Raw genomic sequence first — 14,149 nt, forward strand, 5'->3', positions numbered from 1 at the left:
AAATTCATGAAACTCATGAAAACTGAATTCATTGAATGAATGAATTAAATAATTAATGATTAAATCTATTGCATATGAAACTTAGAAAATATTTTGTTATTTTTGTATTTTATTTATTCATATTTTGTTTTTATTTTGTATTTTTTAATGGTGGGGACAGTGAAAACATGATCAGATTAGCAGAAGTCTGCACTGCAAAAAAAAAACAAACAAAAAAAAAGGTTTTTCAAAGATGTAAAGAAAACCAATATAGTTGCATTATGTTTTACAAGAAAATATTTTTTTTTCAGTATTTCTACTTACATTTTTTATGTTTAATTAAGTGCATTAATTGCCATTTCTTTGTAATTATTTCTGCAATTTACAAGAAATTTCAGAGATAAAATTATTTCAAAGTAAAAAAAAAACAAAACAAAAAGAGTGTCAGAGTGAGCTACAAAATAAAATAAAATAAAATAAAATCTGTTTTATTGAGTCCTGACATTTAAAATATCCTGATATAATTTAAAAAAGGTATAAATTAAGGTGAACATGCAATGATAAATGGACTTCAGAAATCATAAACACTACTGGTTTATTATAAGAGTCACTTCGCAGTTAGTGTCACCCTGTTGTCTTTCAATATTTTGCACATCAGTCACATGAATGGTCTTTCTGGTTTAGTTCTTCAGTAAACACTCTCGTATGGTGCAGTGCCACACACTGACCTGTCTCTGTTCAGAAGAGCGGCCATGTGTTTCTGCTGTTTATGTCACTCTTGTGGAGAGTGGCTGAATGTAGCTGGCAGGTCTCTCTACCCCTCATTTATCTGCTGCTTGCGGTCTGTTAGGGCCACTTGAGAAGCTCTCCTACTGCCTGTGATCACAGGGCCATCGCAAAACTTATATAATCAAGTATAGCAATTAGCAAAGCAGAGGGATGGTGTACCCGCCTGATATGAACAGGCTTATTCATCCACTAGAGCAAGATAACAGCCATCATTCAAGTCCCATCATTTTATTTTAATGGTCGACCTGACCAAAAACACTGAGGAATATGGATGAATCAAGATATAACACAATGACTGTTAGACACAGGAGTGCAGAAGAAGGCTCTTGCTCTGAAGGATAAAATCTCTGTCATTCATCATTTTCATTTCAATATTTTTGGTTCCGTTACAAAATCCTAATGCTTATTTTATGTGGATTAGAGTGAGGTCTTCGCATACTCATTTGGGAAGCATTTAGCTTTTAAAAAGAGTGCTTATGGGGACCTCTCTTACTCTCTTAGACAATTAGGCAGAAATCAATTAGGCAGAAGAGTTTTCCTCTACTTTGAAAAATTATCTGGTTTATAAAGCAATACTGTTTTTTTTTTTTTGTACGTTTTTATCTTCAATATTTTCAATAATTGCTCTGTATACAGTTCATCTTTTTCTTTCTCTGTTTAACAAAACTTTAAAACCATAAAGAAAATAATAATTAATAAAAAGGTACTTATTACAGAAATAATATATTTTAAGGAATACAGTAAGTGCAAACCGGATGTAATGTTTTCAGAAACTTAACTACATATAAATTAAATATAATATAGGTTAAATTTATATTAAATACAGTTGAAATGTAGAGTGTTTTTGACATATTTAAAGCAGATTTGTATGTACACTGAAAAAAATTACACTAGTAAATTTTACGATATTTAGAAACACTGAATTAAAAGACTGAAATTGTATTTTCTTGTAACATACTTTTTTTACAGTGTAATTTTATAATTCTGATGGTTAAAGTGTACTGTTGAATGTACTGACAAGCATTTATGGTAAACTAATATATCATGAAATTTTATTGAAACTTGTATGTCATGTACTTAAACATATTTGTAATGTGTTGCTATTTAGTACATTTAAAATATCTTAACTTTAAATAAGCAATCAAGTACTGCTTTAGTATGTTAGTCAACACATTAAAAGAAGTGTACTTCAACACATTTTAAAACAATGATTTAAAGATTCATTTAAAATAAATCTTTTAAATTGGCATTACATCAAAGGTGCTGTATGTAATTTTTTGACTCTACTAAAGCATACAAATACCATAAAATGTTTGCAGATATTTAATAAACATGCTAAGTTAACATACTTGTTTATCTGAAAAACAATGCACCCACTGACAGTTTACCCAAAAAATGTGTGTTCAGGGCTGGAATGTCATCCTCTGTTTTGGTTTGTGAAACCCACCCACTGACAGTTTACCCAATTGTATTTCAGTACCCCGGGTTGCCAGTTGGTGGAAAACACAGCGTATTTCATTATATTCATCATCAAGTGCGCTCGTTCCTGTTTGTGTTTTCAATTTGGCAACCTGCATGGGTCAAGTCTAAGGAGGAGGGGCCTGGTGAAAAAACCCTCTCCAATATTTTGAATTTGGACTGCAATACCTAGTTCAACCACTCGGTGTCAATCCTACATTTAGCACCTTTAAGTGGCCTTTTATTTTATTAATATTATGTTATCTGCAAAAAAATATTTGAAGTACACTACAAATGTACATTAACACAAAATAGTCTTTCTAGCCTAGAGTTTGAGAAATCTATCATGGCGCAGTGTCAGGATGAAGCAGCTGCTGATGCAGGAATGTGAGGGTCAGTGCCGCCACCTGGTCAGAGATCTCACTCTCGAACCCTCCATTCACACTGCCTGAGCTTCTCCACTCACGGGACAACCAGCCCAACAGCTGCCTTTTACCACAAATACAATGCAGTATCTGGCACTGAGCTTGTATAAAAATATTTAAAGCTGCAGCCCTCTAAAATAATGTCCGATTTCACACCAGCATATTCTACGCTCTTCGCATTCTTTGTGTGGATTTGGGTCGAAGTTGCACGGAGAGGGCGACTGCCACATTCTTTAGCTTTATCAGGATCTCTATTAGGATGAATCTTCAGTGGATGAGAGGAGTCTGTTTTAACTGCAATTGTTCAAGTGGTCTTGGATCGCCAGACAGGAAGCGCATACCAACTTTTAACATTTAAGAGCATTCACGTAAACATTTTATTTTACATTGCAATATAACTCTATGTGTGACACGTCCCAGATTTCGCAGCTTTGCGAGAGATAAAGTTGAATGTGAATGGAATGACACTATCCCTTCTGGGACTTTGCGTTCTCCGTATTTCCTTCCCAAAATTGGTCAAGAGCAGCATAAGCGGTGTGTTTTGGTGCCACTGACCTCTCAAATGCCTCACATCCCATTGACGAGGAAAAGTAAACAGATTTAAAATAAATGTGACATTATGAAGCACTTCCACTGACAACATTTAAAGGGACAGTGATCACTGTAATGATTTAATAATCCATCCAAACAAAACAGATTGTTTGCCAATAAAACTTAGCAGTTCATGTATAGCAGTAAAACTAATGACTGATTCCTTAGACGATTTGACATCAAAAATAATCTTTTAACATGTATTACGAACAGAAAACACAAGACAAATATATTAAAGTAAATCAAGATTTTCTCACACATTTCTGCCTGCTGTACTAATACAATCAGTTCTTTCAACAGAACCTGTGGTTAGTACATAAACACAGCTCTGAAGCATCAGCCGTGTCGAGAAAACCTCCTCTGTGTAGAGAAAGAGGGAGATCTGCCTCTTAAACCTTGTTTAAGGGAGTGTGGCATCCTTTACAGAAGTGTCCTGAACTGGATCTCTGTCCATGAGCGCACATTAAGGGCACAAACTCAAGACAGGATGGTATGCTTTACAAAAACACTAGGTTGTCCCAAAGCTGTTTTTCTGCTTGTCTCGCTGATAGAGACTGATGCTCCCCTGAATAGTTCCCAATAAAGTCTTGTGAGGAAGCAATCCACACGCAGTGCTGTGGGCCTCAGCTGCAGAAGTGGTCCAGTCTCAGGCATGGAGTCCAGTGAAGCTTCTCTGTCTCAGAACCAAACACTGGCCTTCGCTTTGTCTTGCTCAAGCACTGAGGAATCATTAAAACATTAGAATGTGTCATTTATAATAGCAGAAGGTATGTTAGAAGGAATGCAACAGTATTCAAATATATATATATATATATATATATATATATATATATATATATATATATTATATGATATATAATATATCTCTGAGCATTAGATGATTGCAAGACTGACATGGAATTGATATTTTGTGCATTCATATATATATATATATACGTGTGTGTGTGTGTGTGTGTGTGTGTGTGTGTGTGTGTGTGGGGCTATCAATGGCAGGGCTGCATTACATTATTTATATGTGAAAGCAACAAAAATCATAATGTGAAAATAAATATGATTTGTTTCAAACTAGTCAAGACAATGAAGAATTAGTTATTAAAATTATTTTTATTATTATTATGCAATATGAGTCACAACTATTCATATTTTTATTGTTTTGAGTTTTTAACTTATAATGTGAAGCTATTTTTGCACTAATGCTAGACTTATTTATTTGTTATATACTCTACTGTTCAACATTTTTGGGCCAGTCAGAAATTAATACTTTTATTCAGCAAAAATGCATTAAATTGGTCAAAACTGACAGTAAGGATATTTATAATGTTACAAAGTATTCTTATTTCAAATCAATTTTGTTCTTTTGAACTTTAAACTTCTATCACAAATTCTCTTGAATAAATGTATCACGGTTTCCACAAAAAATATGAAGCAGCACAACTGTTTTTTTTTTTATTTTTTTTAACATTGTTAATGATAAGAAATGTTTGTTGAGCAGGAAATCAGCATATCAGAGTGATTTCTGAAGGATCATGTGACACTGAAGACTGGAGTAATAATGCTGAAAATTCAGCTTTGATCACAAGAATAAATTAATTTTAATATATATTCAAATAGAAAACAGTTATTTTAAACTGTAAAAATATTTCACAGTTTTTACTGTATTTTTAATCAAATGAATGCAGCCTTTGTTGAGCATAATACTTATATTACTCTTACTGGCCCAAAACTTTTGCAAGGTAGTGTATGCGATGCAGTAGCTTTTGACTGTAATCACCTGTATCATGACAGATGTCCACTGACCCATGGAAATAACAACACAACAATGCAAAGACCCATGACCTGTCCTCTCATCTCGTCTCACCTGTATCATGACAGATGTCCACTGACCCATGGAAAGAAGTGGGCCAGTTTGCGATGCTACTCGGTTCCAGCTCAGTTTTGATTCCGTCTGCGCAGGACGTCGGGCTACAAGACGCTCTTACACCGGGCAGCAGAAGCGGGCTGAAGCAGGGGTCCAGAGCGGGGCTGTGAGCGTGATGGAGCACGTGGTGGGTGTGGGAATGTGCATGCGGGTGGCGGGGGTGCATGTGAGGGTACATCTCGTGAACGTGAGGGTATCCCGCTCCACCCTGGGCTCCCAGGCCGTAGTGCCAAGAGTCAGTAAGAGCAGAGGGAGGGGGCAAGCCGTGGCTGCTCCAGAGCCCAGTGTCTGCAGGGTGGAAGGCAGCGGCGTGGGGGAAGTCAGGGTGAGAGGAGGTCTGAGAAGGGTAGCCACCACCCCACAGGGACGACGGTAAAGGTTGACCCTCAGAGTGGGAGTTTCCTCTGAAACACAACAAACAGTAAGTTCCAAGAGTGCAATAATATCTGGATATCTGATTTTTGTAGTATCCTTTCATAACGCTTAAAATTAAAGTGAAGGCGAAAAAAGTGATTAAAAATGTAAAAATTTACACTTTTCAATATGGATTTAATGAACTTAAACATAAAACCTTGATGCTGATAAAAAAAAAAGTTTGCAAACACAGAATATGTTTAGCTAAATAAATTAATCTTAATAAAACGAACCATAAGCCAAAAAAAAAACTAAAAAATAATAGGTAAGTAATTCACCAATTTCTCTTGGTATTTGTCACTTTTCTGTTTTCTTGATTCTGTTTCAGATTCATGAACAAAATTTCGACAGCCAGATGTGTTGTGGAATGTGCGTACAAAACTTCTGTCAGATTTGATGTTCGTTTTAGGGTCAATTTGACCCGCAAATTTCATTGTTAATAATGTATTATTTTGTAATTATGTAAAATACATAAAAATATATAAATTATGTATTTTTGTTATGTTAGTTTGCCCAACTACCCTCTAAGGTTATTTACCTTAACGCATTTGGAAGATGCTTAAAACAGGCTTTTTGCACAATTTTTGTTTAAACAGTGCTGTTTATAAAATGTCAGTAGTTACAGTGCTGTTTATAAAATGTACCATTTGTGAAAAAAAAGTTTAAAAAATAATAGGTAAGTAATTCATATGTTTGTGTGTGTGAGCACTGCTAATGTTAATGATTTTTGGTAAATTCAATTGAATTAAATTAGGACACAGATTTTTAATGTAATACAAGGGTTAATAATGAACAAGGGTATAATATGATTAATTTTTAATGCAAATAAACTATATATATATATTTATTAGCACTATTACTGTATTTTAGGATTACAAATATTGTAGATTCCCATCAAACACTGTCTTCTACCTTTCCATGGTCCTCCAGAGTGTAGTGTGCCGGTCTTGGCATCATTGCTGAAGGCGCTGGGCTGGCTCAACGCACGTGAGAAATGCTCGTCCACCACATCCCCGATGTCTCCGCGGAAATAGGTGAACACCACACACCTGGCGCTCAAGTACTCGGCCTCGGCGGGCTGCGTCTCCTTGCAGCGCTCCTCTTCGCCAGCGCTCTGCTCCTCCTCTGGTGGGAGCTCAGGCTCAGGACGGGGCTTCAGCGCTCCAGGCTGCTTACTCTGGCCACAGTCAGAGCGAAACTCCTCAGAGTCCTGCATCCTGCTGTAGGCACTGAACTTCTTCTGCTGACACAGACACAGACAGTGTTATACTGGTCAGGGGTTAATAGATGGAGCACACATTCACCACCTGGTCTTGGACTAAAATAGATTATCGAGGATCATCTCTGAATGTATGCCGATTTACTCCCAAGAAGATTTCCGTACGAGAGACTGTATAAACACATTCAGCTGTAATTCACAGCTTGGAATTTGAAGAATTCTTTATCGGATGTCATGCGGTTTTATTTCATAACAGTAGCATTTAGATAATAATTCAGTCTGGAGACACCTTCTCATATCAGTATTACTATTTTACACTTTTTAGAGTAGCTATACATCTATAAATGGAAGTTTGTGAATGAATAAAACGTCAAAGGAAAAACATGCTTCATGAATTGCATCCAGACTCAGATGTTTTTAGTCACTTGTTGACTGCAACTCCATCTCCATTAAATAAAGCGTATACATATTTTTTTTTATTATGATTATTTGTAGGTTTGCTTTGTAACAAGCAGACATTTTTAATATTTAATTGAAATTTTGAAAATCAATGTCTACGTGTCAAATAATTACATAATGACCACGAATGTAACATTTTTACAGCGATGCTCGGCTCTAAAGAGCGCTTTTAAACCATCTCAGCAAAAATATCTGAAGCAGAACTTTCTTTTTCTCACTCTGCATCAGTTGTGTGTGTCAGCCCGAATGCATGACCTATACCTGCTGCTGCTGATGGTGCTGCTGATGGTGCTGATGGTGGTGGTGGTAATATGCCGCTTTGTAAGCCGCTGCTGCTGCTGCTGCTGAAGTCGCGGGCAGGTAGTGATGAGCTCCATAACTCTGATGATACATAACATCCAAACAGCTCATGGCAGAGGCTTAGACGATCTCAAGAGGCTCTTCAGGGACAGGACAGCTTCCTCAGCCACAGATGAATGTGCTCATCATTCCCCCCAATATAAACCTGAGCTTTGACAAAAGCGCCGCAGTTTGTGAAAGAAAATATTAGCATCAAAACAAAAGTGTCCCCATCGAGTCTTCTCCACCTACAGACAGACAGCGCATCAGCACAGAGCGAGTGCGCGAGCTGCCCGTGAAAGTTACAGCGGCTTCTCTGATTGGTGGGAAGTTTGGAGCGCTGCGATCTGATTGGTGGAACCAAACTGAAATATTCATAAACCAATACTTTACTAGTAAGTGGCTAGAAAAAGCCCCAATACTGCTTGCTACTGAGTTATCTTGTACACGCTCAAAGCTAACATTTAAACAATGCTTAACAGGTTGTTAAGAGCATTACGCCTTTATTTGCATTCTTGATTTTAGTTTATGTTTCTGTGGCGTATGGCCTGATAGACATTTTGACACTGGCGATGTGTTAGGCGCTTGAGGGGAAATTGTAATATCTGAGGATTTGTTTTTATGTCCTCATAATTAGCGATGTTTTAGGTAGGTTTGCATCAGGCATGTGCTGCCACCTGCTGTAGACCAACTGAGTGTCCGAACCAGAATTCAAAACATATGTTTTTCATTGCACATTTTAAACATCGGGCAAAGAATGCATATTTTAGCTTTAATATATATATGAATGAATACATTTAGGACATGAATTGATGTCCTAAAAGAATTATGCTATTATGAATTATGCTATTTTGTTTTTTTGTTTTTAGGATAGAAACACTGTAAAACAGATTTGGGGAACCAGATTAATCTATAACGAGGGGACACAAGTCTTTAAAATAAAGAAGATAAACAAAGTAATGCTCCATACTTCATGGTCTTTATTTCCATTTTAAATAAAATGTGAATATTTCTTAATAAAGAAAGAGAGAATCTGGAAACAAAGGGCAGGGGATAGAAGTAACAAGAAACAGGGTTATATCACAAATATAAAAAAAATAATAATAAATGTAAAAACAAAAAAGAAAATTAAATGTGTGTGCTTATTTAATTAAAAATCACTATAATAACACAAAACAACTATGTGTTTCAATCATTTTTAAAAAAAAGTGCTTATTTAATGAAAAATCACTATAATAACACAAAACAATTATGTTTGTCAATCATTGTTAAATTCATGCATACCTTAATAAGAGATACAAAAGGCACATGACCCATATTCCATTTGCAAACATGGCAAGTCTGATTATATTCATGGTCTATTATAAAGTAATGGATCGACATTTTAATCATTTTATCAACATTTTATTATCATATCATTGAACCATCAATAACTGTAGTCATCTTCAGAACAGAAGAACAGTGTCAGAACATTTGTCCATTGTTACAAAGCCACCTTATGTGATGAGGAGCATTTAGAAAAGTCAAAATGGTCCATTATATTATTCATTTGCTCAGCCCAGCTCTGTCCCCAGTTGTTGTTTGATCTCATCTCCTCTTGTAGACAGGGCTGAACATGTCGTCGTGACAAATGATTTGTTCACTCTGATGGCTAGAGACTACGCAGAAAGAGATGTGAATAATTGAGTGGTGTTGTGATACTAAGTCTATCTAGGGCACAGTCTGAGTAGGCACTTACAGCTACAACAAGACAAACACACTCATGCTTTCAATACAGTGCAGTGAAGTCTTCTCTTGTCGATCCAAGCTAGTACTACAGGCTGAACTGAATGAATCTCACCACAGTGTTCCACTTTCCTCTAATAATAATTCTTAACATGTTTATCATTTTCTTTAAAAAAAGAAGCTTTTGAGAAGGAAACACAAAAGATATATAGCACTGAATTTGTTTTCTCTCTCTCTCTCTGCCTCACAGCTCACAAAGGATGCTTCAGAGGCTAAAGACTCCACTGGCACACATTTTGTCAAATCCCCCATGCGGTGCAGTCATTTTACTTGAGAACAAAGGAAGTTAAAGTACAATACAATAAAGTTTGATTATCATTTTTGTTAAAATTTTCCTTCTTTTTAAAATCCTTAGAGCTGCGTGCCATTGCGTTAAAACTTTTAAATATATATATATATATATATTATATATATATATATATATATATATATTCAGTTGCTTTCATATCATTTTCAGTGCCAGTGCAAAAACAAGAGAGTCAATGGAATTCAAAACAAAGTTCATGCATTTGTTAATTCTAGATGGAATTGTGAATGATAAAATGAATGATACAATTTTTTTTAATGAAAAAAAAAAAAACAGTTCAACTGAATTGAGAATGCTGCTATTTTTCAGTTGTAATCATTATCGCTTCCATGACCGCATGGTGGAAGTTGTCACAGGTGTGGCACAAAAGACATACGGGCTGATGTATTGTTCAATCTAAATATAATAAATTCCAGACAAGACCTTTGCATGTGAGAATTTGCCTGCAGACAAGACTTCTGTGCAGAGGAACAGTAGCATTAACCCTCAATTAAATGCAAATTAGAGTAACACAGCAACTTTAACTATTAACAAATTCTGTTAGACACTGAAGATGAGATCTACACCCATTCATCTGAAATCCACCTGTCAGTCTCACAGTCTGCTTATATATAATATAATGCAGAGATATACAAATAGAATATGTGTACAAATATATAACAAGTATGCTGTTTCCTTTGTGCCATTAAAATAACATTTTGAGTGCTGCATTAATAAAATGTGTTGTAAAATCTTCTCTGCCTGGTTCCATCTTGTGTTACTTGTTGATTTTGATTGACGCATGTCAGTTTTTGCATATGGTGTCTGCATATCTATACTGCCTTGTTGACTGAACAGAAATAATCTTGTAATGTTGAGCAGGTTCAATGGAGTGCTTCTTATTGAGGGGTATATGAATTAAAAAAGATATAATACTTATCATGTCAAGACATAATCATGATACAATACGTATCATTTTTCATTTGAAAAATGTAGATTTCCAGATTTTCAGCTCAAGTTCTTCTTGAACATCCTTTCTTCCTCTCTTCCAGATGGTTGTGCAGAAGCATGATAAATCTGATAAATCCCAAGAGTCTCAGAAATGCAGGAGCTCTTAAATGTTTATTCTTTGCTTATTGGCTTTGCTTTAATACACACTGAAGCATATAATGAGGGAGAACTTGATTGTATATCAGATAAAAAAACAACGGCCATTTCATTTCAGTCCATAAGATCTAATTCTGCTTAAAGAATTTTCATAATTTCTCTATTTGATATTTGAAAGACAGGGCAAGGAATCCTGGCTGATGTTACGGTCAATTGATGTGTTATAATAAGCTGACATGATTGTTTAAATTGAATGAATTAAGTTTTCTAACCACCTTATGGTCTTCTTTCCACTTAATGAGCCACAAATTGTGTTAAATTAGAGATTCACGTGAAATCTTGTATTCTCTAGAGTGCTATAATTCATAAGCTTCATAAGACACAGGGCACACAGCAATATCTCCACCAGAATGAGGTAATCATGTGCATAACCATCCCATCATGCCTTAAGGCAGTGTTAGCAGTTATCTCTACGACATCAGCGAGGCGTAAGGTTTAATGGGGTTCAATTTATGTCACGGGCAAAATCAAAGAACATCATTTCTTGCTGAAATTTTAAATTCTTCCCCAAGACAAATGGTGAAATATGTCACAGAGGTCTTAATGGGAACATCAACAAGCATGTCCTAGGACACAACGATCCTCTTCACATTTTTAATTGTTCAGAAACGATCCAGCTGGTTCAGAAATCACACGGTCACACTCGTCCTGCATTACAAATTTGAATGTTAATTGCATATGCGACTCTTGAAAGGAGGCTCATTCCTGCTGGTATGACCACCATGGAGCAGGTTCAGATTCAGGCTTTTCATGTTAATTGGTCACCTTCATTATTGTTCATTTAAATAAACGCTCCACTCTATCAGGACCATCTTCAGCACTGATTGGGTTTGGTCCACAAGCAGCAGATAATTGGATGGTTTGTTTTTTTATTAAAATATTATCCTTTTGGAAAATTTGCTTTTTGAAAAAAATGAGCAATTAATGTCATATTACAATTTCAAAGACCTCATAGATTGAGACAATCACACTTATCTTTGCTCTTTGAATGTCACTGAAAATATACTTTTGGATTGTTATTAACAATGAACTATTTAAAACAGGGTTTCTGAATGCAAATTTAAGACTTTTAAAGACCTTTTTAAACAAAGTAAGGAGAACAATACGTCAATGTTCTCTTAATGTAAATGTCTTGTATTAGCAACACTTCAAAGTTGGAGAATACAACTTCCAACTGATCTCCATTACTTTTTCATTCATTTTACAAACATAATAATAATAATAATAATAATAATAATAATAATAATAATAATAATAATAAATAAAATAATAATAAAAAAGGCTTAAGGCTTGAATATCTCCCAACCACTAGAATATGGAAATAACTTTTACTGATCACAGTGCAAAAAAGCTTGACTTATTATTTTTTGCAATGCATGCAACATTAAATGTAATTTCTTTATAAATTTAAGATTTAATGCTCTAATTTAAGACCTTTTTAAGGCCTTAAACTGTGGAAGGGTGAATAAGACTTTTTTAAGACCTGAAGAAAAAAAACTGTAAAAACCTCAAGCATACCATCAAAACAAGTCTTTCAGTTGAAATGGGCTTATTAGACACATTAAAAGTTGCTTTTTGTAAGTTGTTCAGAATGCAATGGCTTATCAAGCAAGCTATTGTTAGTAATAAACCTCACAGATTCAGTCACAGGTCTTTCATTCTGCTGTACCCGCGCTTTTAGTAAGTAACAGAGAATGCAGTTCATTCCCATGCATCTCTGCCTGAATTGCTATAATTACACGACTTATACTTAGACCTCCGTTAGATCCTGAGCAATGCTGGCACACAAAGTCTGTCTACACTTTATATTTCTGAAGGACTGCGTTTCCCTCCATGAAGGACTCGTTCTCCCGATGTCCTTGTGCCTTTAATGATTTTAATTCCCCATGCAAATACCGTTCATTTGACTCAGTTGAATAATTCTGGCCTCAGTTTAACCCTAAGGCTGTAGAAGAAGACCTGCCACTGGGACCCCATTTTGTAGGTGTGCAGCACCTCACTTGATCATTTGATGATGTCATTGTGTGCCACTATCCATGCACTAGACTGATTAATTATGTGGTCATTAACGGTGTAGTATGTCACAAGCGCTCATGCATAATATGTCGCTGTACTCCTGTGTGTGTGTGTGTGTGTGTGTGTGTGTGTGTGTGTGTGTGTGTGTGTGTGTGTGTGTGTGTAAGGCAAAATCAACAGGGGTAATAATCTCTCATTATCCATAATCCCTGGTTGGCCCAGTGCAGTAAGGCATGGGACACTCTGATGCTGTATTCTTCCCGGGGCAGATGGAGTGGAGTCAGTCACTCGATATATTAATGCCTTGCCACCAGAGCAGTCGGGCAAAACGCATTCATCACATGAAGATGTGGCTACTAAATCAGTGTGATGAGACCCAGATTCAACGCTTCTTGTTTGCATACATCTATAAGTCTGTCTTGTTAACAGTCATGTCTTGAACACTAACATTATATAGTGTCATAAAGATTATTTTGACAGTCTAAGGTGATTAATTTTATATTGCATAATTTATTATATAGTTGGTATGTATTATATGCAGGGCTCCAGACTAACATTTACGAGCAGTGTCACCAGCACCACTAAGTTCTACAGATGGTGGCCAGGAGTAGATTTGGTATACCACTGTGGGGATGGTGTGTGGGAGTATTAAATATAAAGATAATTTAATCATAAAATTACTATTGTTTTGCATTAATAAGTGCAGTTACTAATAATATTACATGCTTATTTCTTGGTAATACACATTTGACAGTAGAGCACTGAGCTTGGGTTGGGAAGCATACAAAATGTACTTTTATTAACAACAGTAACGTGCAAAATCTAATTTTTATATCTAATTTGTGTTTTTTACATTCTTATTTAATGTAGCATTATTCCTATAATATGGAACTGACCGATAACTTCAGTGAATATAAAAGGAACACCCTTTATGTGTGATTCAGTCACAAATTAATGAAAAGTTTGTGCTTGTCAGTGCACTTTGTGACTTTTATAACTTCATACACAAAAAGTGCAAAACTTTCTTGATGATTTGATGTTTTATAAAAGTGGTTTTTATAATTTCAAAATATAAAGCAAAAAGTACAAATGAACTACAAATAAGCCAATAAGTGCTCCTCTGCTGCCATCTACTGGATATAGTGGTAATTTAATTTTATTTAATTTTATTTTTTTACATAACTGTTTATTTTCCACAAAGTATATTTTGTTCATCCCATTACACAGTACAACAGAATGACAGTGACAAGACAGGACACAGACAATTAAAAAAAAAACAATATATATATATATATATATATAAA

General features: G+C 35.4%; 1 protein-coding gene across 3 annotated transcripts; it reads right to left on the minus strand.

The window, feature by feature from the left end:
• Positions 1 to 2,469: 2,469 nt before the first annotated feature.
• LOC109091913 (transcription cofactor vestigial-like protein 3) lies at positions 2,470 to 8,726 on the minus strand. Of its 3 annotated transcripts, XM_042763309.1 has the most exons (5): positions 7,514 to 8,726; positions 6,487 to 6,817; positions 6,096 to 6,098; positions 5,101 to 5,562; positions 2,470 to 3,961 (listed from the first exon to the last, which is right to left on the minus strand). In XM_042763309.1, exons 1-5 carry the CDS (start codon positions 7,661 to 7,663, stop codon positions 3,921 to 3,923), a joined length of 987 nt encoding a protein of 328 aa, XP_042619243.1. In that variant the 5' UTR covers positions 7,664 to 8,726; the 3' UTR covers positions 2,470 to 3,920. The 3 variants fall into 3 exon arrangements, 1 of the variants encoding a protein (XP_042619243.1); XR_006160767.1 differs by lacking the exon at positions 6,096 to 6,098 and having other exon boundaries at positions 2,498 to 3,961; positions 5,101 to 5,564; positions 6,487 to 6,814; positions 7,514 to 8,724; XR_006160766.1 differs by lacking the exon at positions 6,096 to 6,098 and having other exon boundaries at positions 2,499 to 3,961; positions 5,101 to 5,564; positions 7,514 to 8,724.
• Positions 8,727 to 14,149: the final 5,423 nt, after the last annotated feature.

This window comes from Cyprinus carpio, chromosome A9 (genome assembly GCF_018340385.1).
Source record: "Cyprinus carpio isolate SPL01 chromosome A9, ASM1834038v1, whole genome shotgun sequence".
NCBI lineage: Eukaryota > Metazoa > Chordata > Actinopteri > Cypriniformes > Cyprinidae > Cyprinus > Cyprinus carpio.

Excerpts from the sequence above, each read along its gene's own strand:
- LOC109091913 (XM_042763309.1), bottom strand. The coding sequence starts at position 7,663 with ATGAGCTGTTTGGATGTTATGTATCATCAGAGTTATGGAGCTCATCAC. Across the intron at positions 6,818-7,513 it reads AGCACCATCAGCAGCAGCAG|CAGAAGAAGTTCAGTGCCTA; the intron begins GTATAGGTCATG and ends TGTCTGTGTCAG. Across the intron at positions 3,962-5,100 it reads GGACATCTGTCATGATACAG|TGCTTGAGCAAGACAAAGCG; the intron begins GTGAGACGAGAT and ends ATGATTCCTCAG.